Below are 19435 nucleotides of genomic sequence, written 5' to 3' on the forward strand. Positions count from 1 at the left end.
CTAAAATCTCACATACATACTCTGTCGACACCAAATACTTATTTCACATCTTAAAAAAAATGTCATAATATGACCCCTTTAATGATCGGTCTGCGCAGCATGGAGTTGAATATGCCTATTTTCTGGTTTATTGATTATGTGATTGGCAATCAAAACTTTTATGATAACATGAAAAATACTGTATTGATGTGTTGTGTTGATTTGAAATCTATTTATATTTCTTTATTCATATTATCTCCTAACAACTATGTAATAGTGCAAGAAAGAAAAAAAACTACATTTTCTTAACATGGCTTTTGAATTATTAAAAGACTTTAAAAGATAGAGCAAAAGTAAACATGTTTTGAATAGTACAAATATAAATCTTGAAGTCGAACACTGAAAAACATTGGGGCTTTAATTTTGGCGTAACGAAGTGCTTTGCGTCATCATTCCGCGACTCGAAGACCCAAGGTTGTCTGCACGTGAGTGCTACTTGTCACGAAACTATAAACAAATGTGTATATTGAAGAGATTGTCTGATATCGTTATCGATTCTGAATACTGATTTGCCGAACAAATATTCAGAATGCAGTCATTTAAGTTCGGGAACATTCTCGTATTAAAACAGCTGTCAGTACTACGCAACTCTTTTTGCGCTCCGTTAATTTGTGGACGGATCGATGCGATGTTGTCTTGTGTACGCAGTATGACTACAGCTTCCTCACAGTCTGTGGTGATCCGGATCCCGAGACGAATGCAGGAGCGCATAGAGAACATCAAGCAGATGCAAAGCAAAAAAATTAACAAGCTCCCAACAGTCAAACCTGGCAGACTACTGATCAGGAGCAGAAACCCTCAGCTGAACCAGTCTGTCGGCTATACGCTTGGAAAATTTGAACAACCCGTGCTTGTTTCTAAAAGATGGAAAAACAAAGAAGCACTTGGGGATTACTTTACTATAAACAGCGTCCAAAGTGCACCACCATTCATGGTGAAACAGGAGGGCGAGAGTGATGACCACAAAAAGACATTTAATTGCTTTAACATTTGTCCAGAACTGGTAGAGACTTTACAGGGTCAGAATATAATTCATCCCACCACAGTGCAGATGCAAACCATTCCTAAAATACTGCGGGGTTTTAATGTTCTCTGTGCTGCAGAGACGGGAAGTGGTAAAACACTCGCATATCTACTTCCCATCATCCACAAGCTGCTATTAGAAAAGCAGTTAGAGAAATTCACAGAGACGGAGAGAAAGATTCAAGCCGTGGTTGTGGTCCCATCGCGAGAACTAGCAGAACAAGTAACGTCTGTGGCTCGTTCCATTGGCCAGCAGTCAGGGCTTTTGGTCAAAGTTGTGGGTGGAGGCAGAGGTGTGGGAAACATCAAAGCGACAGTCTCGCACAGCCAACCAGATGTTTTGGTGGCCACCCCCGGTGCCCTTCTAAAGGCCCTTTGGAAGAAATTTGTCAGTTTGAGTGACCTTAACTTCTTTGTGATTGATGAAGCTGACACCATGTTTGATGACAGCTTTGCAGGCATGCTTGAGAAAATTCTGTCCCATGCCCAAGTGGCATCCAGGCTCTCCGAGACCGTCGGTTTCACCCGTAAAGCACAGCTTGTTGTCGTGGGAGCCACATTCCCTGGTGGTGTCGGAGAGATCCTCAGTAAGGTGACTGATTTGGCCAGCATGGTCACTGTTAAAAGCCAGATGCTACATTGTCTCATGCCTCATGTAAAACAGACATTTCTGAGGGTGAAAGGTGCCGACAAGATTCTGGAGCTTCATCAGGCTCTGAAGAAGGCTGAACAGGAGCACAAAGGTGTTTTGGTGTTTTGCAACTCGGCATCCACTGTCAACTGGCTGGGCTACTCGCTGGATGAAATGGGCGTTCGTCATATGAGGCTTCAGGGAGAAATGCCCGCTGCCATGAGAGAAGGTATCTTCAAAAACTTTCAGAGAGGAAATGTTGACATTCTGATATGCACTGACATAGCTTCAAGGGGCTTGGACACACAGAGGGTTGGACTTATTGTCAATTATGACTTCCCAGAATCCCACACAGATTATATCCACAGAGCAGGACGTGTGGGGAGAGCGGGTAGCTCCATTGGAGGCGAGGTGCTGAGCTTTGTTACTCATCGCTGGGATGTTGAACTCGTGCAAAAAATTGAGACAGCTGCCAGGAGGAGAAGTTCTTTACCTGGAATGGAGTCAGAAATTAAAAAACCTAGCAATAAAACAGACTTTAAAGAAATGTAAAGTTTAACAAAAAATTATATATTTTATGATCACTAAATAAGGCTTAAAACAGTGAAAAATGTAAGATATATCTGTTGTTAATTTGTAATAAACTATTTGAAATCAATTAATAATTTTTTGTATTTCTGTGTAAGAAAGCTCAGTAAGGCTTACAGTAAGTCATGCTATTATGCCAGGTATTAACAGGGCTCAAGCATCTAAACCTAAAAATAACACAAAACCCAGATCCCTTAAATGCTATCATAACTAAAACCGATCTTAATTAAGCATAGTCATACATTTCTTTTTTTAATAGCTTTTGCGATGCTGTTTGTTTGTTTGTGTGTTGTTATTTGAAGCCCGTAATTGTTATCTGCATAATAGGGGTAAGAGTGATAGAGAAGTCTGAAAGTAAAGCTGCATGCATCACTGCCAACTGCTTATTATTTCTGCAAAACAGGATGGTTGCCATGAGATAAATCTGAACTTTGCAGCAGTGCTTTTGAGAAGAGCGCTTTTCATAACATTGATTAGAAGAGGTATAAACACTAGATGTAAGCGGCTCTGATGGGGTTTAAAAAATAAAACCTGAATTACTGCTGTTTTATCTAATGCTTAAAGGCAAACCTTCGGACATGTGATATGTTTTCAGCAAATTTTGGGATTTGAAATGCAACAAAGACTCCAGTGCTTTTATTCATATATATATATATATATATATATATATATATATATATATATATATAGCCATCGGCTAACATCATCTATTCACTCCACTATAGTACACGGATCTGGTAGCTGTGTTGAAAAAGTTGATAAGTCGACTTTTTAAAATAACTTTATCTGTCTGTGTTGCTTCACTGCTGATTCTTGCCATACTTCCGTTGCCAAAATACGTGCGCATAGATTGCCACGTCATCATTGTGTACAAACAGTAAAAGGGTCTATATCTTGGAGGACTAATGTCTATTATACATGGCGCAATGCCAGATCAACAGTGCTGGCACTTTTGCCATATAAGTGAAATGTAATCCATTCATGTAGAAAAATGTTTACAAGAGCTTCTGTCTGGTATCTCACAGAGGGGTGACAGTAATGGACTGGTGGGAGATGCACACGCATGCAAAGACTTTCCATTGGTCTTTTGTTTAGGGTCATCTCTATTATGTCAAACAGTTAACCACAAGCATTTACTACAGATACAGATACATTATAAACACACATTCTGAATTACTCTTCGAGGACCAGCAAACTTACACATAAATTATTGTGTTCTTGAATTAGGTATTTTATTTTTATTCTTTTATTATTCATGAATGACATAAAACCATAGTAGACGACATAATACATGTAAACTGATGTTAATGAATAAATAGTAAATCACAGTGCACAAGACAATATCTCAGCTGGCATGTTAACTAAGTCTTTGTTAAAATACTACATAAAGTACACAAATGGTGTATAGGCCAACACTTTGCAGGTCACTTACAAACACTGTCATGTTCTTCATTGCTTCTTTTAAAACATAAACTTATCATATAATTAAATAATTGAGTTTGTACAGTTTCACTTATTTTCATAAACATTAAAACACATTAAATATGTACATAAATAATAATATTGAAATAAAAATAACTCCCTTTTCACAAGTAAATTTGTTTAATACCACTGTCTTTGTTATTCGTTTCTTCCTTGGATGAAATCTATGACATAAAGCTACAAAGCATAAAAAACGAACCCCCCTTTGCCCCCTTCTGGTGATATTTAAACAGTGATGGTAACACATTGTGAGTTTCATATGTTAGTGGTGGAATGCGTTGTGGAGAAGTTCTCCATGCGTATGCGCACCACTTTCTCCACGGGTGGAGGAGAGTAAAAAAAACGGCATGTGAAGACCTGCTTGCAAGCTTTTCTGAAGTTTTCAGAGAGGAAGGCATAAAGAATGGGGTTGACGCAGGAGTTTCCGTAGGCCAGGCAGTGTGACATGATGCGAAAAGCAAAGGAAGCATCGTTCAAAGGGAACTGGCCAAACTCCACCCACATTGCTATGATGTGATGAGGCATCCAGCAGATGAGGAAAGCAGCGACAACCAGCAACACCGTCTGAGCTGTCTGAGGAACAAAGGAGAGAGAAAATATACATGTTAATCATACTCATTTTTAATATGCAGATGTTTACAGTTGGTACTTTTATTCTTAAAAAATGTCCCAATGAATAGTATAATACACTATTTAACATTTATATGTACATTTAGATGTGCTCCTTTATAGCTGAGTTGTAGAGCGTATTTGCAGTGCAAAAGGTCACGGGTTTCTAACCCAGGGGACACAAGTTAATAAAGATGTATAGCTTGTAATACACTGTAAGTTGCTTTGGATAAAGCGCCTGCCAAATGCACAAGTTAAAGCTAGTGGGAAGAGTGTGACATTTTCTTTAGTTTTTCTCGTTTTGTAGCCAAACAGTTTTAAGATACTGAGGCAGATGCCAACCGGTGAACCTCACTGTGCGCTTGGTAATACACAGCCAATGCAGCAACAGCACTGATGATGCAACACATCCTTCGAGTGGGCAGGTGATAAACCATACCAGGAGATAATTGACAAGAGAAGAACAACCTAAATCATGTTGCTAAAAATGAACTTGGCAGTCATTTGTAGAGGTGCTTCCAGTGCTTCCTTGATAATGGGTGTTATGTAGTCATACATTCCGAAAAATAAACAGTGTCCAGGAAAATTAGCTCAGCTGTCTGCTTTCAGAAAGGAGGAAGAAACATATATTTATTTTCTGAAGATTACATTCACTCCACTAATGTGAATTACTGAGTTATTCAGATGTAATCATTAATCTTGGATTGTTCTGTTCTTCGAACCTCATCTGGGAATAGTCTTAATAAAAATGTTATATGACAGGTATATCAATATCACAATATTTTATTTAATATATAAAAAATGTATAAAAACAAAATGTATTTTTTCATTGGCCACATATGAATACAATCAAAAGAAAATGAATTTCATGATCAATCACTGATTATTCTTGATGACATCATTCTCAAGCATTGTTCAAGTATTTCCTTTTCAATAAATACACAATTTTGGGATGCACAATTTTTTAGACTGTTCATTCTACTTATCAAATCCCCAATGTGTGTGAAGAACTGAATAAGACAGAGAGCAATTATCAATGTATGAAGATCTGGAATATGTCATTTTCTTGTGGTTGTATATTAAGTGACGTACAAAGAAAGAAGATATTTAACCTCCCTCTAATATATAAACTCATTACCAGTGGAGATAAGACCAGCCAGACTTGTTCTGTATTTATAGTTGGTCTGTCAATTGTTTTAATAAGCTGAGCAGATAGACAGTAGTAGGCAGTAGACAGCATCTGCTTTACACAAATCACAACCCACACATTGTGATTTGCTAGGTTAAGTACTGTTTGTAACTCAATAATTCTGACTAAGGTAATAAGTGCAAGGTTAATGTCAGTATATTATGGGTGAATATGTGTGTTTACTTTATATGCACACACAAGCCCACGCACACCCACGCACAGTACTTGGTTAACAAAATTTTCGGTTAGATTGGCCCTAGTTAAGCGATTCAATACTTAATAGCCTTTGCATCATGAGACACTGATTAAATTATTTAAAAATGTAATTTTCTATTAAAATCCCTGTAAAGGAAGATATTTAATGTTTTGTGAGTTTGTCACACCACAAAAAAATGTGTTATTTACCACCCAGACAAATCTGAATGATGGAAAAACGTCAAGTATATAAAATAAGTTCAAATTCTTGGAAAAATAGGCAGGATTCTCTGCTTTCAAGAGGTGGGGTTGTGTCTGCTGTCATGCCACAACCACGCCTGCTCGCAGGAAAGCTGCCATCTCTCTCAACTTTCAAATACAGCAACAACCTGAATGGATGCTCGTGATTGTGTTAGGGGCGGGGTCATGCGGAGTGTCTCAAGTGTGTCATCAAGTTACTGTTTTAGACCTGCCTAAAAACCCAGAACTCAGAAATGGTGTACCAAAACGGTTTAACAATGTAATTCTGCAATTTAATACTACATAGTTTACAGCTGCTTTAGCAATACATAACATTTACAATGTGTTTAAAAAGATTGGCTTACTTTAAGGGTATATGTAATTGTTGAATTGTTTGATTTACATCCTGTTTGACACAAAGCAAAAGAGTTTAGATAGAGTAAATAGTTTGACTGGCAGGTTTTAAACAAGTAAAGAAGTATATCTAAACACCATTATAAACAAATAGAAAGACCCACCAATAGAAAAGCAATGGAATATAGAGGACTCGAAAGCCCTTATAAATCTTATTAAAGTTTACCATTTCATGTTTTTTCCTTCAGTATTTTAAATTCAGTAAAAACATCAAGACTGTGAAAAGAGCATGATTCAAAGCTAATGACAAACCAACTATTTTATTTCTCTTCTGATGGGTTTAAATGTACAATGCTATATAATGAATAACTGCCAATAATAATCAACTTAGATGAACATGAAACTGTGTTTGCAGCCCATTTTTTCTCACGTATTTCCAAGTGAAGCAGAATATTCAACAAACGATAAGATTTATCCATCAGGACTGTGAAAGATGGTTGGAGGAGAATGGTCAAAAATACGAGAGGATTTAAGCCAAAGAGGTAAGTCATTACAAAACACAGTAATTTATACATTTTTAATAAAAGATTATATAGACCAAATTTATTTTAATAATGAGCAAAGAATCATTAACAAAGAAGAAAACAGAGAAAACAGTCAGTTTGACTATTTGTTCCATTCAACAATGCACTAAAAATAAACTGGCATATTTGATGGTGAATGGATCACAATGATCACCCTCATTCAAATATAAAAATCCATCATCTAACATAGCAGGGAATACAATGTCGAACCAAATAACTTGCATTGCTGTTATCTGCAACCATTGTTTTCCATGATGTCAAAACATTTCGATAAAATGCATAACAGTCGCAGTTTATCATGCAGACATTTTTAAAAAGAGGGTGAAATAATTCCATTAGGCCCCTCAAAACAAAATGTCTTTATAAATGTAACACACAGTATATATTTCATATTTGTGACTGTGAAATTCTGCTTAATACTGAGTAAGGCAAGGATACATTTTTAATTCACAGCAAACAGCAAAGTTTTACATACAACCTGAAAGACATATGTCATTCTGGCATTGTCCACTGTTGCACAAACAGCATTGAAAAACTGACAACACAAGTAAATATCGGTGTGAATAAACCGCTGAAAATAATGGGAGCATATAGCGCCTCTCAGACTGATTCAAACATAATTACTATTATTTTCCCTTTGGCACCATCCACCTGTTTGGACTGAGGAACACATGCACTTTATTCAGCATGGTAGGAGAAAGTAACAGTTACCTTTGCAGCTTGTTACTGAGAGCTGAGGGAGTTTGTCAGCTGTCAAACACCTGCTGTGACCTCCATTGTCGGCAATTGGTTTGAAATCCTTTTCTTTATCTGACCCTTGTTTCTCTCAATAGTCTATTTCGCTTTGAAACACATAAATCTCTCTCAATCGCTCTCTTTCTTCTGTCACTGCTGCTTTCTCCACACTTTAGTCTTAACCTTCAAACATATGCCACACTGGGACCATAAAGTGAATCTGCAATGAAAGTGTCAAAGGCCATTAAAAAAGTGAGCTTGACAGTGTGAGCGTGAAAAATGTTGAATAGTGCTGCAAAAAACGTATTGTAATTTAAAGGCGGGGTGCATGATCTCTGAAAGCAAATGTTGATATTTGAAATCACCTAAACAAACACACCCCTACCCCAATAGAATCTCGACCTTCTTTTGATAGATCCGCCCCACACATACGCAACCCAGGCAACAATGTCGGCTAGTAGACACGCCCCTTACTGCTGATTGGCTACAAGTGTGTTTTCGTACTCGACCTGACTCCCTCTTCCAAAGTGTTTTTCAAAAATCATGCACCCCGCCTTTAAGATGTCAAATCTCTATGTCAGTGGTTCTCAAACTATTGCGGCGTCTGGCCCCCCTGTGTATGGGGCATCCCTTCGTGCTAAGTTTTGGAAACATATTCTATTTTACATTGTAGAGGTATTGGACAGTAGCCTTATCTTTAGAATTTATGATAAATTAATGTTTTATAAAATGCCATTAAACTGGGGCTCCCTGGCACCATCTCAGGACACCCCAGGGGGCCACTGTGGGGAATGTCTCTTTATTCTGATCTGTAATTGGCTTTGTCATGGTCTAATAAATCGGTGCAGTAGATTTTACTTTGATGTTCAGTATGCATGCATGAAAGCTGTCTAATGATTGATTAAAAAGTCATTAGCATCAAGGGTTGGCAATGCCACATTAACCCCATCTTGATATGGCGTTTTAATGCTCACCCAAGAACAACAAATGCACACCCACCTCAGAAGAGAGTGTGGAAAAGCATTATGAGGTAAACATTACAATACATTTTCACAAGAAACTGTAATCTACATTTATCATATTTTTGTCTATTTTACTGATCAAGCATGGCTGAGCTTTTATAGCCCTGACATTATTTGTCAGGAATCCAAGGACAGAACCCAGACACAAACAATATATGAATGCAAAAGACTTATTTTAAAAGACAAAGGAGGAGAAAACAAACCCACAAAACTTAACAAACAAAAGACAGACTAGACTAACAATAAATTTTGACAATATACTTTGACTAAAAATTATAATTCACAAGCTACAAAGAGATTTGATTTTTAACCAGAATTATTGCTAAATGAACCAGCACAGGACAGCAAACACAGCCGGGCAGTAAATAGGGGATAACTACTGAGGGCAACAGGTGACATGAATTAAACAATAACAAGGATAATTAACAAGGAAACGAGAGGGTTTGGTCAAGACACTAGACGGGACAGTGACCTACATGGCCAGATCCCGTTTACACGAAGGAAAGACGCAGATATTTCCCTGCCGTTTGGCCTCTCATTTACAAGAAAACCGTGTTTTTATCACAGAAAATTATTATTTCTAAAACCTCTGTAAGTAGAGATTTCTGATAAGCCTGGTTATGTGTTGCTGTGTCAACTGGGAGAAACATGGTTTTAGGTTCTGAAACGTCACATTATGCACCAGAAAATGCTTAACGTCATGTGAGCGCCCTATGTTTGCTGTTTTGAAATGAACAGGAAGTTGCTTGTCCTATTCGTTGGTGTCGATTCTGAGGATTTTGATTGGCTTGCATGGCTTTATTCCTCTCCCCACACTGCCAACCATACTGCCCTCCAAAGGCTAAGGGGTTGTGTACACCAAAACTTTTAAACGTGGCTGAAAACACCTGGAGGGTGGCGAATGCCAGCTGTTTTTCAGCGCTTTGGTAGCTCTGATACGTCAGCTGTGAGACGGATGGTTGCTGTGATACTTGTCCCGCCCCACCTCCACTGTGATTGGACGGCCGCGTGAGAACTGACATTGACGAGCGGAGCTTTTCTTCCAAAGGTCAACATTTTTCAACTCTCTGTGCTCAGCGCCGAGCGCGGAAAACCACAGAGCGCCGGTTTTCAGCGCGAAAAAAAAAACGCTAGCTGTTGACTTATTTGAAAAACGCAGAGTTTCCATTTAAATGAATTGAAAACATGCGCCGGCCGTGGGCGTAAAAGCGTTGGTGTGCACGGCCCCTATGTGCAGTAACTACGCAAACACTGAAACCGAGAAAAGTTTTTACACCAGGCAGTCAAACAAGTTACTGCAATTTTGGCACACATCTTTCTCTGAAATGGGACAAAATTTTACCAGGAGACACATCAGATCTCACAAAGCCCATTTCAACCCTTAACTCAATTTTGACCAAATGCGTAGTTACTGCGCTTAGGGCAGCATAGGTTTGGCATAGTTATTATGATGTGCCATGGCGTATTTATGCAGGTTGATGTAAACGACAAGTTTTTTGAAAACGATGTTGTGTGCACAATGTTATTATTGAACACGGAGGCGGGGAAATATTTGTTTCTTTAAATGCCCGGCTATGTGTAAATGTGGCCTCAATAAACAACGATGACCATGTGCTACACATAATATACATGGGGCTGTCACGATCCTGACACAAGACTAGAAACTATGCATAAAGCCAGGATCGTGACATTATTATCATATAATCTTTATTTGGACACCTTCTTCCTTTTGAAGAGACATCTCATTAATCAATCTTTGACCTGAAGCCATACAGTATATATTAGCTTTAGATGAATATAACTTCATGAATATATAACTTCACAGTGTCACATAAATACATAAAAACAGAACATTTGTCTCTAGATTTGAGCAATGTTTTAAATAATTAAGTGCAATTAAATTAAGATGCGTTTTACTTGCACTTAAAGAGCCCATGTCTGTGAAATCCAGGCTAAAGTCTCAAAGTAATTATGAGATTCATTAGGAGCATCGAAATGTAATTTCAGTCATTGATTTCACATTTATTTCAGTCTTTGACATGGCCTTACTCAATCAATATAACAAGGTTATCTTTTCACAAAATGTTCTTTATGTGGGATGATTTTATCTAGAAATATCTGAAAAATAACTATCGCACTTTAAACCATGGTTTCAACAGACAGGGTCACTAATGTGAGATACTTTCACTTTTAATTTTGTAAAAGCTTTATACATTCAAAATCCTTTAACTTTAGCAGTGGCGGCTCGTGACTGCGCTTCCGAGTGGCGCAAATAAAAAAAATGTGTTCGGAGTGTCATGTGTGTTGCTTGTGTTTTCAAAATATGTGTTTGTTGCATCATGTGAACCATGTGCATCACGTGTTTTGTCAAAATAAGTGCCTGCTCTGCACACGCGTCAAAACCGTTAAAAGAGACGCTCACGTTCACAAAATGCATGCAAGACACTCCCTTGATTATGCATGAGATTATACAGCAGGCACTTATTTTGACAAAACATGTGATGCAAGGTTCACTCGATGCGCAGAACACATCTTTTGAAATTACGAACCACAAACATAACGGGTTACATACATGTTGTGAAGAACTTCACATCGTGCACCCTTGAAAAAAGAAGTCACTAGCCGCCACTGAACTTTAGTATAATCAAGTATAAATTACTTCTCTGCATTTTTAGTTCTGTAGCCTACAGTTTTTGCCCACCTACCAGCAAGTATCCATTTCTGAGTGGCACCCAGATTTGATGCTAGCACTTAAAGAGTTTTGAATTAGACAGAATGAAGGTTCAAGTAGGTTGACTTTATATTTATATCTGTAATGGAATAAATTAAAATGGAAATTCTTTTAAAATGTTGAGGACTTTTGAAAAACATCTTATGTCAGCGACGTGACCCTGGTACCATTAGATCCTTTCAGCTCTGTGCACCAAAAGGAAATGAAGAAATAAAAAAGCAGTCTTTCATAAGTAACTACATCCAGAGGTTTTTTTTTACTAAATCACTAATAGTAACACATACACTAGCGTTAATGCATTCTTTTTAAACTTCATTTTGGCATTGCCAAAGAAAATTGGATCGTGTGATGAGATGGATTCAGACTCATGAGTGCCACAGGTTAATATACTGGAGCTAAAAGCTTTCCTGTAGAAAACTGGTATGGTGCAGTGCTTGCAAAGCTGGCTTCATGGATTTGAGTCCCAAATACAATAAAATCTTTAATGCACTGTAAGTTATATTGGATACAAGCATGCCAGAAGTAACGTAAACGTCGAATATTTAACCACTTGGCTCTGATACAAACACAGGCTTTTGCAGAAGGCTCAAGCTCTCCGTAGAGAAAAGTTTAAAACTTGTCAATTTGATTTGTAGTGTATTCTTTTGAGACATCACACATCTCTCTCCTTCAATTACGAGCAAGCTTTTCCTCATAGCATGCTGACTCCTTATCTGCCACAAAATGAGAAAAAGTTACTTTGGCAGCAACATCAATCAATTGATCTCAAAGGAAATAGAATCCTTGCTGAGGCGTACAACAAGCTTGTAATGGGTCTCCCTTTGATGCATGTAGCAGAGCGCATTTTCTCTTAAGCTGCGAGTGTCCCTTGCTTTCTGCTTTTATTTAATTATGCACTTGAAGAAACATCTTTCACATGTCATTCTCAAACTTTATCACCGCAGCTTTATTGGAATGATTGTTAACATTTACAATTCTGACAGAGCACATGAAGAAATTACAACACAAATCTTTTCTTTGTCTTTACCTGTCACGAACTGAATGATAATAATGGTGTGACCGCGGTGTGAACATCATCAGTCATGATTTGCTGAATTGAAAATTTAGACATTTATCAGCATGAAAGCTGACATCTCTGGGATCTTTCAGTTCCATACTCGCATAATCACAAAATATAAATGTAAAAAAATACCCCATTTCTCAGAGATCCCCAAACGATTCGCGTGAAGCCGTTCAACGACTCAAGTCTGCCTAAACCCCACCTTTCAGTAGCCTACTCTGCTCTGATTGGTCAACTGACAGATCAGTGGCACAGACCAACAATAGTGCAACATGTATTGACCTAGTGCTAACATGATTTACTGAGAAGACATTATCGACATCAATACACATCATTAATCCAAGCAATAAAAATGACGACAGAAACTAACATTTTACACTCATTTAAGCAAGTATGCAAGCTAACCGAAACCATAGCAAAAATGTAAACACTTAGTGCACATGTGTTAGTCGCTTGCTAACATGACTCTCTGACAGTATATTAGGAGTTTAAACAACATCAATACACATCATTCATCATTAGTCCAAGTTATAAAATGACGACAGACACTAACATTTTACACTCATTTAAGCAAGTATGTAACTGACAGGTTGTGGTTAGAAGAAGCATGTTGTTCCAAATAAAGTGAGTACTGAACCATATGGGTATCTTTTCTGCTTGAAAAAGTAATTTTAACCACAGATTCTTCATACCTTCATCCTTTGGTAGTCAAAACACACAAACTGAAAACACAGCTTAATATGATGTTTACACACTAACTAGCTGAGGTTTCTGTGGGCAGGTCATAGTTTTAGTTTCTCCCGGGCAAGGCTGTAGGCGGAGATTATTATGCAAAGTGTTCATATTACGTGGATATAGGCAGGCAGGAGATTCAATCCATATGACGAGTCGTTTCAGCGATTCAGAGTCGACTCCCTACTTTAGAAGCAAGGGTGTCACGATTTCGATTTTAAATCGAAATCGATCGAAATTAGGCCACAACCTCGAACTTCGAATTAAAAAATTGGATCGTCGATTCTGCCACACCCCCATGTCACGTCCGGTCGGCTTGCCAAGCGGGGGAAAATAAACTCTCAGAAGTGCCTTTGAAAACATCCATCCAGCGGAACGCGATTTATATTTTAAACACGAGGGATGTATTGCTACAACTCCTTGAAATGCATATCATAAACAGGATTACTACTAGTGATCTGCCTTCGGACAGAGCGCAGCTCTCTGCACGTGCACGAGAGAGCCGCCAAGATGCAGCTGGTTATATTTTAAACAAAATGTATAGTTTGCCTCAGCTCGCATGAAACGCATAAAACTGAACAAATACGTAAGGATTATTACTTTAGTTTATGTTAAGACTTTGGACAGATGCGAGATGCGAGATGCGCATGCACGTGAGACAGAGAGAAGCGCAGCTGCTTATGACGCACCGGTTTTAGTTCAGATAATAGGAGTCCAAGACGCGCGCATTAAGTCTATTTGCGTGCAAGAAGGAATTCTCTCTCTACAAGCTCTCTCGCGTAAAGTAAAGCCCACAAACCCCCATGCGAGGAAAAGCACGCAATGTGCATGTTAATGTGAAACTATAATAATAATAATAAAAAAGGCATATAATTTTTTGTCTTAAAAAAATCATTTAAAAATCGAGAATCGAATTGAATCGTGACTTCAGAATCGAAAATGTAATCGAATCGAGGATTTGGAGAATCGTGACACCCCTATTTAGAAGCCATTCACTTTATTAATCGTGCACTTTTTGGTTCAACTACTTTGCACATTGTTTACATTCATGGACAGCTAATATGACACACTGCAATACAGATCATTTTCGATATTGGATCTGTGTGGCTCTTTAAATAATGAACTGTTTTGTTTTTATTACCTTAGAGGCAGTGGCGTGTTTACCCACCACGCAAACCACGCAATTGCATGGGGCCCCACAGGCTTGGGGGGCCCCCTACTGGCCACAAGGTGTGCGAAAGTATGTAACGTTTATTCAGACCCAAATCTAAGGTACGGATGAAGCATGCACGAGCACGATATGTGCGAGTCTGTACGTAGAATAATATATGCGCGCATCCTTGTGAGGGCACATATAGGCTACTTCATGAGCGAAACTCTACGGGAAAACGCACCTCTGCTCAGCGCTCACAAATGCAGCCACACAAGTGCTGGAATGAGCGCTCCCTCGACTCTCTCTGCTCTCGTAACTGCACAACATTCACTCTATGGTCAAGTTTACTTTAAAGACTTTGGGCTTCACACCTGTGATTGGTGACACGCATTTTTTGTTCCACGCTCGTACAGGTATAAACATGATAAAGACACCACGCAGGGGTTTTAATCATGTCGAAAATAGATCAATCATATTCTGTGTCTCATTATTGTCATCAAATCTCATCTTTAATATTTGTCTAGTCTATATGCTTGTTGTATCTCACAGTAAGTTTGGTTTTACAATATGAACATGAGAGTTATGTGATTCCCATCCATAAATTCAAGCAATAACCAACTTACAATGTTGTTTGCTGGTGTTTGTTAGTTCAGCTTGTTAGATCAGTCTGAATCATAATCTAAAGCTTCGTCTTTTTCCTCATTTAGTTTTTTTAGTAAGATGTCAGACATTGAAGTTGCAGTATTAATTACATTGTTTGAAATACATCCTGTAAGACATTTGCGAGCAAAAAATATATCTGAGAGGGGCGTGAAACATTTTTTTAAACCAAGAATTTTTGTCATACCAAACTGTAACAATTTAGTGTTATTTTAAGCAGTGTAAAACAAAATAAATCCGCTTTATATATATCTCACTTAATTCTATATACTGAATATTATTGTTGTGCAATTCAAATGAAAAACCTTGGGCAATGCTGGGGCATGGGGGGCCCGGTTCTTGGACTTTGCTTAGGGCCCCCAAAATGGTAAACACGCCACTGCTTAGAGGAGCCGTTTTTATCTACATACATAGCCCTTAATGGACAAACTGTTGTACAGAGCGCGTTTCATCCCTACGTTGTCTCAGACGATGACATGTTTGTCCTGTGGTGGCTACCATATGTGTTTGGAAATTAAGGGTTGAGCTGTTGGTTGGAATTCTCAATCTGACCAGTAGATGCCGCTAAAATTTTACACACACCACCTTTATTTCATACTTTTGCATTCACACTTTTGGTCACTCCTGTGAGGGTTTTGCACAGCTGAAGCAGACCTACGAACCCTAAGCTTTTCCTAATTTCCCTAAACTTAGTGTTTTGTGCTCTTCTTCTTTTGTTTATTTTTTGGCACTGTAAATCCAGTATGTATATCGCCACCTACTCTGCTGTTTTGCAGTCAGGCATTATTTAAGGATAATTCTTCTCTTTCTGGGAAATTGTGTGGTAAACACATACAATATATGGCTAGCCTACACCTGTACACACACACACACACACACACACACACACACACACACACACACACACACACACACACACACACACACACGTAACTGACACACGAGTGCCCACAATATCATCTCATATAAAAAGGGCAGCACTTTTCTCAGGAATGCATGTTTCTTTTGAAACAGGCACACAGCCACAAATATTTAAGTTCGAGTGTCTCAAGTGTTTATTTCAGATGCTCAGTGTGAATTGTCAAGTCACAGCTCATCAAATTGTGAGAACACAATTTGTGAGCTTTGACTTTACATCGCATTCAATTTTACTCGTACAGCATGAGTTGCCGTTTATCCACGTTGCGTCTTATTTCGAAGATCTTATCCTCCGGAGGTCAAATTTATCGACTGCATACTATAGGTCATGAAGGTTTATTATCTCAGGTCTTATTTTAAAAAAGTATCTGCAGTGAAACTGCAGTGATTATGTCTGAGGAATAAATGTTATTCTTATAATGTTTTTCCTAAAACTAGAGAACTGTACACTCACCACAATGGATGGTGCCCAGATTACTCTTTTAGATTAGAGAATTCTGTGCCGCTGCGCACAGAGGTTCAGTTTTATTCAACTCATTCCCCGCCAGCTATTTTTTAAAAGTTGCCTGCCAGCATTTTTTTGTGATTTTCACAAAAGTTTCCCAAAGTGCCTTCCAAGAAAATTTTCTTCTAAAATATATAAACTTACAAATATATCAAATGAAAGAACAGACCCTCTGCTTTTAAGCAAACAAACAAACAAATAAACTGGAAAAAACCTTTATCATATCTATATTTTTCCTCTGCTTATAAACTCTTATCTGTATTTTTCTTAAAAAAATACTTATGTTTTTAGCAAAAAGCTAAAATAATTGCATTTTTGTGAAGGAATTTTGTTAGAGATCAGATTCAGAACGATTATCCAAACATACACAGAGTTTAAAATTAGTAAATAAAATTTTGGCTTCAGTTTTTTCATAAATTGGGGAATTGGGTGTCTATAGTGGAAATTTGCGGTATTGCAAATTAACATAAAAATTCATCAGGAACACTTTTTTATGCAAATGTTTTCTCTTAATTGACTAGATAACTTGTCAGTGGCGTATAAAAAGTTAATAAAGAACAAAATGGGTATTTTTCAAACGAGTACTTTTCAATGGGTATTTTTAAGCACCCTTGAAAGGCGACGCCATTTGTAAGGGCATTCCAAACGAATGTGAACAAATCCCTTCGCAAAGGGCCCTTCTGCACACTTGACGGAAGTAAGTCTCATATGCCATTACATTACCTTGGGTTATTGGTTCTCGCGATGCCATTTGAAGAAAATATATGGGGGGAATTTACATACAAATTTAAAGGCAGGGTATCTAATTTTGAAAAACGCTAACGGTAGCCGACTAATGATGAAATCATGATCCCACCCTCCATTTAAATCGGTTGAAAACTTTTTGGTCCTACGCCTTTCACAGATGACATCAATTTCTTCAAATACATTTAAACAACTTAACATAGTGATTGCTATCAGGATGTGAGGAGACTTTTAACCAGCGTAACTAAAAATGTTTCTGGATTAAATCAGATACCCTGCCTTTAAGTAAAATTATTCAGTTTTTAAGGGACCTAATATTAGTGAGCAATAGAAATATTGATCTGATTTAGAATAAATTGTAAGAACGTGTTTGCTGATGTGATGCTGTAGCCTATATCTACTTTAAACACCAAGCAAAGCGAAACAAATAAGTTTGACATAAGACAAAAATAAACAACATTTGGCAAGAAATATTAAAAATAATGTTTATATGCAACTGAGTCTATGGGTTTATGAAATATATAATGGTACCCAGCTGCTATAAAACACAAACAACTTATGGGTACTTAACGTAAGATGTGTACGATGTATGCTTATTATCATCTAAATTCCTAAATTCTATTCAGATGAGCTGCATTCAAAGTCATTATGAAAAAGTTGGTACATATGAAGAGCACAGCTGCATGTTTTCTTGTACATGAAGATAAATGAGTATTTTTTTTATCAAACTTTAAATAGATTCTGCCAACAAACTGGTGAGGCCTGAACAGCCTGAAGCTGGGATTAAGTGAAGTATTAAATTAACGTTTAATACGTGTCTGAGCTCCTCATATATTCCTTTAATGCAGCCAGTTGCTACATTTACTTTGTTACATTTACATTTAACCAGTGGAGAAGTCAGTATTACACATGGCCTCTCACGGTTTTTCACTTAAAAGATCACAAACAGAAAGCATCATTGTTGAATTTTCCCTGCTGTCACATCCCTCTGTTTTTCATTTTCAGTTGACAAGTTCACATCCAAGTGAAAAGTAGGCCAAAGGAAAGTCCAATTACAACATGTCGGCAAAGAAGGCACATTTGTCACTCACTATGAAAACCTCAGTTTACACCTGTTATTAAGATTCATTTTGTGTGGTCTGATCACAGTTGGACAGTCGACACAGATTTACACCTGGTAGTTTCACAGATCTCAGATGTCTGTTCTGTGCTGAGGAGTAAAAGAGCCCTGGGCTTGAATAATTTTTATCTTCAAACCTCTCTGGCTTATCAGATTTTTCTTTCACCACGCTGCTGTTCGTTTCTGTTTATTTCACATTATTAAACACAACTTAGAACGCCATCCAAACTCCTATGAACGCTATGAAAGAGCAACCTCCTGGTAATACATTTATCCTCTGTGATGGACCACTGAACCTTCAACTGATTAGATTTGAATTGGCATATGTGTGGATTACTCAGATCTTATTCGTGCGTAAAGAATCTGGTTCACCAGAAATGTTTGTATTTTAAGGGATGACGTGGAAAAGGCCAAAATGGCCTGACGTCAAGGTGTAAAATTGTCAGATGTTGTTTTGTTGTATATAAAAAAACGGGTTGAAAACAAATAATCCGGCAGATGGTCTGCTTCGGTAGGAAATGAAAATCGGCCTGACATCAAAACGACATCAATACCCAACATCGATCTTAAATCCAAACCCAACATCGGCCAGACATCGAAACACAACATAGGACTGACATCAAAACCCAACGTCGTACTGACGTTAAAGCACAATGTCGGCCTGACGTCAAAACCCAATGTCATACTGATGTCAAAACACAACGTCGGACTGATGTCAAAACACAGTAAGGGGTAAGATTATGAAGATGGGCCCCAATGGTAGCATTGCAATTCTGTATTTGTTATTTTCAGTCAATTGTCATGTGTGGATTACTCAGATCTTATACCACGGGTCTTTTGAATGTTGTGTTCTGATTGGCTGAGAATTGTTCTGTGGGTATGCATTCATTTCTGATAACCGCACTCCTAACTTGTCAAATGTCTTAAAAATAGGCACCAGAGCAATGTTTGTGGTAACCGTGGTATAAGAGGAATAATTGACTCCGGTCCTTTGAATTATTTGAAAATAATGCACACCCGCGGTGTGACGGCACTCCGCTTCACGCCGCATTGCACCTTGGGTGTGCATTATTTTCTTATAATTCAATGGCCCGTCGTCAATTATTCCTTACATAATGCAC

General features: G+C 37.9%; 2 protein-coding genes across 2 annotated transcripts in view; one reads left to right on the forward strand and one right to left on the reverse strand.

The window, feature by feature from the left end:
• Positions 1 to 402: 402 nt before the first annotated feature.
• On the forward strand, positions 403 to 2351 carry ddx28 (DEAD (Asp-Glu-Ala-Asp) box polypeptide 28). The gene has a single exon (XM_055205221.2). It carries the CDS (start codon positions 569 to 571, stop codon positions 2243 to 2245), a length of 1677 nt encoding a protein of 558 aa, XP_055061196.2. The 5' UTR covers positions 403 to 568; the 3' UTR covers positions 2246 to 2351.
• A 1112-nt stretch (positions 2352 to 3463) lies between these two features.
• galr1b (galanin receptor 1b) overlaps positions 3464 to 19435 on the reverse strand; it is a 30070-nt gene continuing 14098 nt past the window's right edge. Inside the window, exon 3 of the mRNA XM_055205231.2 lies at positions 3464 to 4336. Coding sequence (XP_055061206.2) covers positions 4019 to 4336 — 318 coding nt within the window. The 3' untranslated portion in view covers positions 3464 to 4018. The remainder of the gene's footprint in view (positions 4337 to 19435) is intronic.

Source organism: Misgurnus anguillicaudatus, chromosome 21, assembly GCF_027580225.2.
Source record: "Misgurnus anguillicaudatus chromosome 21, ASM2758022v2, whole genome shotgun sequence".
NCBI classification, from domain to species: domain Eukaryota; kingdom Metazoa; phylum Chordata; class Actinopteri; order Cypriniformes; family Cobitidae; genus Misgurnus; species Misgurnus anguillicaudatus.

Coding starts and splice junctions, on each gene's coding strand:
- ddx28 (XM_055205221.2), top strand. CDS start 569: ATGCAGTCATTTAAGTTCGGGAACATTCTCGTATTAAAACAGCTGTCA.